General features: G+C 37.5%; 2 protein-coding genes across 2 annotated transcripts; both read left to right on the top strand.

The window, feature by feature from the left end:
- Positions 1 to 938: 938 nt before the first annotated feature.
- LOC107824761 (uncharacterized) lies at positions 939 to 4872 on the top strand. Its single transcript, XM_016651574.2, has 2 exons — positions 939 to 3628; positions 4183 to 4872. The coding sequence occupies exons 1-2, from the start codon at positions 1033 to 1035 to the stop codon at positions 4644 to 4646; spliced, it is 3060 nt and encodes a 1019-aa protein (XP_016507060.1). The 5' UTR covers positions 939 to 1032; the 3' UTR covers positions 4647 to 4872.
- Positions 4873 to 9595: 4723 nt separating this feature from the next.
- LOC107824760 (uncharacterized) lies at positions 9596 to 10198 on the top strand. Its single transcript, XM_016651573.1, has one exon. The coding sequence runs from the start codon at positions 9596 to 9598 to the stop codon at positions 10196 to 10198; it is 603 nt and encodes a 200-aa protein (XP_016507059.1).
- Positions 10199 to 10441: the final 243 nt, after the last annotated feature.

Genomic DNA, 10441 nt, shown 5'->3' with positions numbered 1-10441 from the left:
AGAAGTACAAGTACAAATTGAATCCAAGCCTTTGAAACTCCATCTGCACACGTGGCATGCATCTAAGAAGCCATTGAGCATTACTGGACAACACACTACTGGAGGGGATACCATTCCTAAGGTAAACGATTAGTAGGTAGTTGAGTGATTTTTTTTCGTTTGTGGGAGTACGTAGTTCTAGTTTAGCGTACCTTATCTGTGCCCTCTTCTCCTTATTACTCTCTTCGGTTCATAATACGTGACTTTTTTGTCTTTGGCACACCCTTAATAAAATACGAACTCCTAGAAAACAAATAAGTATTTTGACTAAATTATCCGTAATTAAATTTTACATATTGTTAACTTGACATATTGAGATATATAAATAGGGGCAAATTTAAAAAACGATAGTTAATTCATTCTTGATCATGTAAAATTGATACTTATTTTGGACCAAAATAAAAAGGCCAAAAAGTCATATATTATGGACCGAAGAAAATGGTACTTTTATCGTTATCCTCTTCTTCAATTCTATTGTTACTGTTATTTCCTTTATTTTGGTTATCCTATTATTTTTGCTACCAATACTTTTTTTCCAGTATTTTTATCATAACGGCTTTATTATTTCTCAAACCTATTTTTATAATTTTTTTTGGCCGAGGGTCTATTAGAAATAATTTCTTCCCAGATCCTATTTATGAAATTACAGTGGTTATATTGTTGACTAATAAGCCAAGGTGATCGACACACAAAAAATAGCTTTATTGAAAATAATTTTTTTTTATATCTCACTTATAAAATTATACTGAGTATATTGACGTTGCTCGTAGACAGGCAAAGGTGATCGCACACAAAAAAGTATGTATTGACAAAGTACGTGTAACTTTCTTTTTGTCTAATTTCTAATGTATTTGATAAGTTCATATAAATACACATTTATAGTGTCTCTGTTCGATAAAGACACATGAAAAGCAAATAAAAAACCAATGTAACACATCTCTTCCTCTCCATCTCTGCTCTGCTCGCTCCTTTTCTCCCTTTGAAAAAAAAATCATGCATTTTCTTCTTTTTCTTCTTCTCCTTTTCCTCATTCTCCATTTCCACTCCTCCGCCGCCGCAAAACCACATTTCCTCCCTGAATACCGCGCATTACTCTCCCTGAAAACCGCCATTACCGACGACCCACAATCCGCTCTCATTTCATGGAACATCTCCACCAGTCACTGTACATGGAAAGGTGTCACGTGCGACAAATACCGTCACGTGACTTCACTAAACATCTCAAATCTCAACCTCACCGGTACTCTCCCGCCCGAAATCGGCCAACTCCGTTACCTCGTCAATCTTTCCGTCGCCGTCAACCAGTTTTCTGGCCCCATTCCCGTTGAACTCTCCCTTATCTCAAACCTCCGTTACCTTAACCTCAGCAACAACATTTTTAACTTGAGTTTCCCTCAACAGCTTACCCAACTAATAAACCTTGAAGTTCTCGATATTTACAATAATAACCTGACCGGTGAACTTGCCGTTGGGGTCCATAATTTGACAAATCTTTATCATCTTCACCTCGGCGGCAACTTTTTCACCGGCCGTATTCCACCGGAGTTCGGCAAATTTCCTTTCCTCAAATACCTTGCAGTTTCGGGCAATGAACTCGCCGGAGATATCCCGCCGGAGATCGGAAATATCACTACTCTTAAGGAACTTTACGTCGGATACTACAACACATTCTCTGGAGGAATTCCGCCGGAGATAGGGAACTTGTCCGAGCTCGTACGTTTCGATGCTGCTAACTGTGGACTTTCCGGCAATATTCCGTCGGAGATAGGGAAGCTTAAGAAATTGGATACTTTGTTCTTACAAGTGAATTCTCTTTCTGGGTCTTTAATACCCGAAATTGGGTATCTAAAAAGCTTAAAATCTTTAGATTTATCCAACAATTTGCTCTCCGGTGAAATACCGTTAACTTTATCGGAGCTGAAGAATCTCACTCTGTTAAATCTTTTTCGTAACAAGCTTTATGGGTCAATACCAGAGTTCATTCAAGAGTTGCCGAAGTTGGAAGTTTTGCAGCTCTGGGAAAATAATTTCACTGGAAGTATTCCAATGGGTTTGGGCCAAAACAGTAAGTTAAAAACGCTTGATATTAGTACCAATAAGTTAACTGGAAATTTGCCCCCAAACATGTGTAGAGGCAACAATTTGGAGACTTTAATTACTCTTGGTAACTTCTTGTTTGGCCCAATTCCTGAATCTTTGGGTCAATGTGAATCACTTAGTAGGATTAGAATGGGTGAAAATTACCTAAATGGTTCGATTCCGAAAGGTTTGTTAAGTTTGCCGAAGTTGACACAAGTTGAACTTCAAGATAATCTTCTTACTGGTACATTTCCAGTGACTGGTTCTGTGTCAGCTAGTCTTGGGCAGATTAGTCTTTCGAATAATCGACTCACTGGGCGTTTGCCGTCCAGTATTGGGAGTTTTAGTGGTGTTCAGAAGTTGCTTCTTGATGGGAACAAGTTTTCGGGCCGAATTCCAGCTGAAATAGGGAAATTACAGCAGTTGTCTAAAATGGATTTCAGTGGTAATGGGTTTTCGGGCCCGATTCCACCCGAGATAAGTAATTGCAAGGCTTTAACTTTTATTGATCTTAGTAGGAATAAGCTATCAGGTGAGATTCCTACTGAGATCACTGGTATGAGGATACTGAATTACTTGAACGTGTCGCGAAACCATTTAGTTGGAAGTATTCCTGCATCTATTTCTGCAATGCAGAGTTTAACTTCTGTTGATTTTTCATATAACAACTTATCTGGATTAGTTCCTGGTACTGGTCAATTCAGTTATTTTAATTATACCTCATTTTTGGGTAATCAAGATCTTTGCGGACCCTATTTGGGTCCTTGCAAAGAAGGTGTAGTTGATGGGGTTAGTGAACCGCACGAGAGAGGCACATTTTCGCCTTCTATGAAGCTTTTGCTTGTTATTGGGTTACTTGCTTGCTCGATTGTGTTTGCTGTTGCTGCGATTATAAAGGCTCGATCTTTAAGGAAGGCGAGCGAGGCTCGTGCTTGGAAGCTTACCGCGTTCCAACGCCTGGATTTTGCTTGTGATGATGTTTTGGGATGTTTTAAAGAGGATAACATTATTGGGAAAGGAGGTGCTGGTATAGTGTACAAGGGTGTAATGCCAAATGGTGAACAGGTTGCTGTTAAAAGGTTGCCGGCTATGAGCCGTGGTTCTTCACATGATCATGGGTTTAATGCTGAGATACAGACACTTGGGAGGATTAGGCATAGACATATTGTTAGATTATTGGGATTTTGCTCAAATCATGAAACGAATCTTTTGGTTTATGAGTACATGCCTAATGGGAGTCTTGGTGAAATGCTTCATGGAAAGAAGGGAGGTCATTTGCATTGGGATACTAGGTATAAGATAGCGTTGGAGGCTGCGAAAGGCCTTTGTTATCTCCATCACGATTGCTCGCCTTTGATCCTCCATCGTGACGTAAAGTCAAACAACATTCTTCTGGATTCCAACTTCGAAGCACATGTTGCTGATTTTGGACTTGCCAAGTTCTTGCAAGATTCAGGAACATCAGAATGCATGTCTGCAATTGCTGGTTCTTATGGCTATATAGCGCCAGGTATGCTATCGAAATCTTCACATCTTCTTAATGTTGATTCTGAAGTGTGTTCCATTCAAAACTAGTTTAAAATGACTGTAAGTTGTCAACTAAGATTGCAATTTTTCAGTCTCTTCAAGTGTTTATACAGCATAAGTGTGCTGCTATGTGGTAGTCGTTGGTCCTTGTTTAGCCGGCAATGATCAATCTCCTTGTTATAACACGAATGACATGACTCGTATAGCAGTCCTTGATCCGTAGTTAACTAGAACAATCTAGTAAAAGATGAATGCCTATGTTCATAGATAGGCCTTGCAACTTTGAAAATCACCTACCTACTTGGCTGTTGGTGATTCGATTTTTTGAGTACTTATGCTACTGAAAAGCATTTCAAATCTAACTTACTCTCTGAAGCAAAGAACACTAATAAATAACCAGTACTTGCATTCAAATCTGACTTCTTGCTGTTTTGGGCTTAAATTGTTTAATCTTGACTAATAAATTTGCTTATTTTCAACTGCAACATAGTTTTTTCTAATTATATGCCTAAATCCTTTTTCATTTCTTTATTGCAGAATATGCCTATACACTCAAGGTTGATGAGAAGAGTGATGTATATAGCTTTGGTGTGGTTCTGTTAGAATTGGTGAGTGGGAGAAAGCCAGTTGGAGAATTTGGTGATGGCGTTGACATAGTCCAATGGGTAAGAAAAATGACGGAAGGGAAAAAGGAAGGAGTTCTCAAAATCCTTGATCCAAGACTCTCAACAGTTCCCCTTCATGAGGTGATTCATGTGTTCTATGTCGCAATGCTATGTGTCGAAGAGCAGGCTGTTGAACGCCCCAAAATGCGCGAGGTTGTGCAAATACTAACTGAGCTTCCCACTCCATCTAATACAAAATCAGGAGATTCAACAATCACCGAGTCGCTCCCATCATCTGCCCCTGCATCGGAGTCACCAACTTCAGCTCCCGGAAACACAAAAGATAACCATCAGCCACCACCTCAATCTCCTCAACCTGACCTTCTCAGCATATGATCTAAAATGTTTCTTCTATTGGAGGGTGTTTGTTATTTTAGTTTGATTCTCTTTATTTAGTTTTAAAATGAGGTTGGGCTAGTTTTTTGTTCTTTCTTTTTTGATAAATTCAGTTTCATTGGGGGTTGGTTTATGATTTAGGCCAGCTTTTGTTAGGAAGTGTTTCATTGTACAGTAAGACTGGCAAGGTATCTGAGTAACTAGTAATGAACTTTATCCTTCACAATTTCCCTTTGGCGTTTTTGCTTTTTGATATTGAAGGAATTCCCAATAGGCTTCTGGTCCGACTCCAGTTGCTGCACATGTTTGAAACTTTTGAGTGTATAGACCTGCTCTTCTATCTTTCTCCCAATTTAAATACCAGATTTTGTCTGCCAGCTTAATTACTCACATTTCCCATTCTTGCTTGTTTTCTCTTGTTTCATTCTCCTTTTTTTAGTTTTCTTATGACTTTGGTTCTATCTTTTGTTCTTTCTTCTTGGGAAATTCAGTTTTGTTGGGGCAGGTTAATGATGATATAAGCTACTCCCTGATGTCCATAACAAGTTATTTTAATCCAAAATAAATGTCTTTTTTACCTAATTAAGAAGAGATTAACTGTATTTTTCTGGATTTGCTATTATTTAAATTTCTGGATTTCTTTTTCCTGTTATACCACAATATTAATTACTCATTTCAAATCATTTTTTCAAATTCATTAAAAATATGAATCAATTAATATGGGTATCATAGTAAATAATACATGCGAACGGAAGGAGTATAAATTTTAATTAATGGCAATTTAGTAAAAATATCTTTGTTTCTTCTTCTAGGAATTATAGTATTTTCTTAAGGGGTGTGCTAAAGACTAAAATGTCACTTATTATGGACCGGAAAGAGTAACATTACTATTCCTTACATCTCATACTAACAGTCGTGGTTATTAAAAATAGTTATCTCAAATTATTTGTTACTTTAGAAGTTAACAAAATTAATTATATATATATTTTTTATACTTAGCAATAATTATTCTTGAAGACTACAAATATTTAATTTTGTTTAAATACCAATAAAGAAAGATTAAATATTAAAACATGAATAAAAATAAAGTAATCAAAATTTTATCTTAATTAATTTTATTTGAGGAACGTGTAGAAGAGAATCATGACAGACAATAGAAGACTGAGAGACTAGGAAGCTTTTTTTACTGCACAGTAAGTTTGGCAAGGCTTCTGTCTAGCAAGATATTCTTCACATATTAATTCTTGGTTGCTTAAACTTTTATTGCAACTGCTACTAACTTATGTAATCAGCACAATAAACGATAGCCTGAAAATTGGGGTTTTCTTTGGGAATGGTTGTGGCTGCCAGTTAATTGGCTCAGTTTCTTAGTTAGTATAGATTAATGTGTAGTGTAAATGAATTGTTTGTCCCCAGAAGAGTAAGATTTGACCACAGATTGCTCAACTCATGCAGTGTTTTTCAATTTCCGAGACTAGTGGGTATACTTTATATATGACAAAGTCCTTGGCTTCTCCACTTTCAATGACTCTTTTTTTCACTTCAGAAACAAAATAAATTAGATGGCACAATTTTAACTCATATAGATTCGGTTTAAACTTGAAAAAATAATTCTTAAAAATGAGATACAAAATTAAAATTGTGTTAGGATATGCATTTTACTTTTGAAAAGAATTTAAATTTTGTGAATATAAAAATTTAAAAACTATTCTAGAGCTGTTTTTGAAATTTAAGGATTATATTTTTAAAAGCTGCCAAAAATAGTTAAAATCTATAAAAAAACAGATATGTCAAAATAAAATTTGAATAAAGCTCCAAATTTTATGGTGGGAGCTTAATGGATTATCTTTTAAAGTGCTAAGTGGTGACCTTATTGTATTGTTAAAATTATAAAATTAAATTTAATATTTATTGTAAGTTTTATGAGTTTTCACATAAAAATTTATACTTCAAGTCAAAAATTGAGTTCGAATAAATCCAATGTTTCAGCACGAGATTGTTGCATGTTTCTAATAATAATTGTGTTAAAACGCTTATTGTTCCACTGAATATTTCCTAAACCGTCTCTAAATAATTATAGTCAAATAATTCTTCAATCAAGATTTAGATAAATGAGAATAAATTGCTCTCTAAACGAATTGCTTTTAGAATTAAAGCATTCAGCTATAGGTGAGAGTCCATATGAATGCTAGAGTTACCTCTAAAGTACGTAAACCCAAGAGAGGACAAGTAAGACTTGCTCGGAAAAACCACATTCATTCACGAGGTGGAGAAAAAATATGAAAACATTATAAATTCTACTATATTGGGAAGGATTTAAAGAAAAAAAAAAAGTAAAGCCAACAGCCTAACACTAGGTTCCAGTCTCCTCATTAAAGGAAACTTCTATTAATAAATGTACTTCAGATCTGCCTGTGGCGCGGCCATTTTTATGGACCATGAGGGCAAAGATAAGTACAGTGAAAAGATACCAAAATTCAAATCAAAATAATTGTCGGGGCTTTTTCAGGAGAGGTCTGCTTTAAGATGCTTACAATCTGTCATACACGTGCCTCATATGCTGCAAAGGGCCTTTTTTCTTGTTTGCAAAGCCATATTGTACTTTTTGGTTGATAAGCTTTGAATTTGAATCCTAAAATGACGTCATTTGCCCTTTTATCAATTAAAATCATTTGGTTGGGAAATAAGTTATTCTACGATTAATTATTCTGGAATTAATTATTTTATTCTCTTATAGGAATAAAAAGCTACTACAATCCCGAAATAAGTTATACCATAATTTTATCCAAATCAAACGTGGATATATGGGGTAAAATTAGTTTATAACGGATGGTCGAATGGTAACATGACACGTGGAACCGAAGATAGGCAAATGGCAAGTCAGGGAACAACCAATACCGAATACAACAAATGTAATTGATATCGGATAAATCCCGAATGGAGCATAGTCGACGGGAGAAGGTCAAGGGTTTGTCATCGGATAACATTCAATGATGAAATATTTACTAACATTAAATGGGCGACCATTGCAGAGAATATTTACATTCACGGGCTGCCGTTACACGTTCATCAATGACTCTTTTATTTTCATTTAAGAGGAGCTTGATCCTAGGATGTTGTTTCCCTAGGTAAAGCTTTAAATAGTAGACTGAGTAGCCATTGTAGATACATGAAACATTCTATACATAAAAGACTATATTTTACTATTTTGCTATGAAATTAACAACTTTCTCTCACTTTGTCGTTATTTCTATTTGTGCTCTCGGAAACGCTGGGTTCAGAGCTAGGCTTGTCATCTTATTCAATTAAATTATCAATTTTAATCTTATCTCTTTATCATTTTTGGATCAAATCAATTTGCTTGTCTATAAACCACGTAATAAATTTAATTATACCGTTTTGCGAGTAAACAGTTTGGTGCCCACCGTGGGGCTTAGACAATTGCATAATTGCTTTGATCCATACGTTTATTACTAACTTGTTTTGATTCTTTCCTTAGTGAAAAAAGATATGGAAGCTAATGATATCAACACCACACACAATGTTGAGGGGCGCGAAGAATTGTCCCAACACGATAACTCAATCAGTGAGACTCGCAACGAAGAGGATGAGATAACCCCAGTTCGAGATGGCCAGTATCTCCGGCATGTGCGGGAACGGACACCCAATGATGCGGAGGAAGAACATGTCGTGGAAACAGTTAGAATCCTAAGAGAACATCAAAAATCAATCATGAAACACCTCTCAAGACAGGATGAGGTGATGACAGAGTTAAAACAAGCATCGTCAGGCACCTCAAATAACGCGAATGGAAGGAGCCCGATTCCTCCCAGTGTTCCTACAAACCAAATGGCTAGAGGGTCGATAACAACACCTCAAGGGGAAGTCGGTTTCGACGAAGCCGGAGGGATCGGTAGCGGATCTGGGAATAATATCGGGAATGATCCCTTCAAAACAGAGCTCATGAGGTTTATGAGAAAAATAAATGAACGAATGGATCAAAATGCGAAGGAGTTTCATGCTCGGAAAGATCAGATTCCGGGCGCACCACCAGTACTAAAAGGCACAAATTTGAAAAACTACACACAATTGTCATTTAACCCGAGCGCAGAATCAGAGTTAATTCTAATGAGGTTCAAGATGCTGGACATACCAAAATATGATGAGATTTCGAATCCATAAGAGAACATCAAAACCTACACCACTGTTGTGAAAGGGAACGATTTGGCTCAACATGAGATCGAGTCAGTCTTGTTAAAGAAGTTTGGTGAAACCCTCACAAAGGGGACCCTAACATGGTATTCTCTCTTACCCGAGCATTCAATTGACTCTTTTCAGATACTTGCAGACTCGTTCATTAAGGCTCATGATGTGGCAAGGAAGGTTCAAGCAAGAAATATAGATATATTCAGGATTGCATAGGGCGAGCCTGAACTGCTACGTGAATTCATGATCCGGTTTCAGAAAGAGAGGATGTTGTTATCGGCGGTACTAGATGAGTGGGCAGCTGAGGCATTCACAAAGGTCTAAATCCGCGGAGTTCCGATGCCTCCCAAAAGCTGAAGGAAAACCTGATTGAGTATCAAGAAACCACATGGGCGAATGTCCATAACCGATATGAGTTAAAAATAAGGATAAAAGACGATCAACTCGGGTTCGCGATATCAACCAAGGGACGGGATCAAGACAAAAACCAGGACAAGTTTAAAAGCAACTTTGATGCGGATCGGCGGTCCTCTAGAGGTCATTTTCTGCCGTATGAAAGAACCAAATGTCATAGTAGCAAAGGGTTTCGGTCATCGGATAAGTTTGCTCCGGATAGAAGAGTCGATCGGGGCCGGAACAGTAGATCGTTACAGGAGAAGGAGGTGCTAGGGCCCCGAGACTCTACGTATCCTAGGTAATCAGATTACAACTTTAACATCAGCTTAGTAGAGTTGGTATCGACAATGAGTAATAACAAAGAAGCACGGTTCCCGAAGCCAATCCGATCAGATCCTAGTAAGAGGGATCCCAGTTTATGGTGCGAATACCATGGGACTCATGGCCATAGAACTGGGGACTTCCGACATCTTCATAAGGAGGTGGCGACATTGTTTAAGAATGGAAATCTCAAGGAGTTTTTAAGTGACCGAGCCAAGAACAAATATGGCCGAAGCTGTGACAATACAGAGCCTTCGAAGGTAGCAGAAGGCTCCCCTCGGCTAACTATCAACATGATTTTCGGAGGAAATAAAGTCAATGGTGTAACCTTTTCAGCAGCAAAGAAAATGAAGATATCAGTGACTCATAACAAGAGTTTTCGGGAAGTCGCAGAAGATGACATCACTTTCACAGAGGAAGACGCTGGCGAACTCCTTATGCCATACAACGACGCTTTGGTAATCTCTCTCAATGTTTTAGATTTTAAAATTAAGCGTGTTTTGGTTGATCCAGAAATTTCAGCCAACATCATTCAATGGAGAGTTCTGGAAAGAGTGAAACTGACCGGGAGCACTATTCCAGCGACAAAACTCTTAGATGGATTCAACTTGACAAGTTTGACAACCTAAGGAGAGATTTTGTTGCCCACACATGCCGAAAGAGTAACGAAGACCACTCTATTCGAAGTGGTGGACAACAATATATGTTATTATGTAATCCTCGGTAGGCCGTGGATACACGAGATGAAGGTTGTTCCCTCAATATATCACCAGTTGTTAAAATTTCTAACGCCGGAGGGAATCAAGAAAATAAGAGTGGACGAACTAGCAGCGAAGGAGATGAATGCAGAGACCGTTTTCGGCAGCAAGGAA

Source organism: Nicotiana tabacum, chromosome 14 (genome assembly GCF_000715075.1).
Source record: "Nicotiana tabacum cultivar K326 chromosome 14, ASM71507v2, whole genome shotgun sequence".
Classification (NCBI taxonomy): domain Eukaryota; kingdom Viridiplantae; phylum Streptophyta; class Magnoliopsida; order Solanales; family Solanaceae; genus Nicotiana; species Nicotiana tabacum.
Note: the sequence above shows the minus strand (reverse complement) of the source record. Positions and strands in the feature narration are given on the sequence as shown.

Bases quoted from the DNA above. Each gene is read 5' to 3' on its own strand.
- LOC107824761 (XM_016651574.2), top strand. From the start codon at position 1,033: ATGCATTTTCTTCTTTTTCTTCTTCTCCTTTTCCTCATTCTCCATTTC. The intron at 3,629-4,182 runs GTATGCTATCGA...TCTTTATTGCAG, and splicing joins TTATGGCTATATAGCGCCAG to AATATGCCTATACACTCAAG.
- LOC107824760 (XM_016651573.1), top strand. From the start codon at position 9,596: ATGAGTAATAACAAAGAAGCACGGTTCCCGAAGCCAATCCGATCAGAT.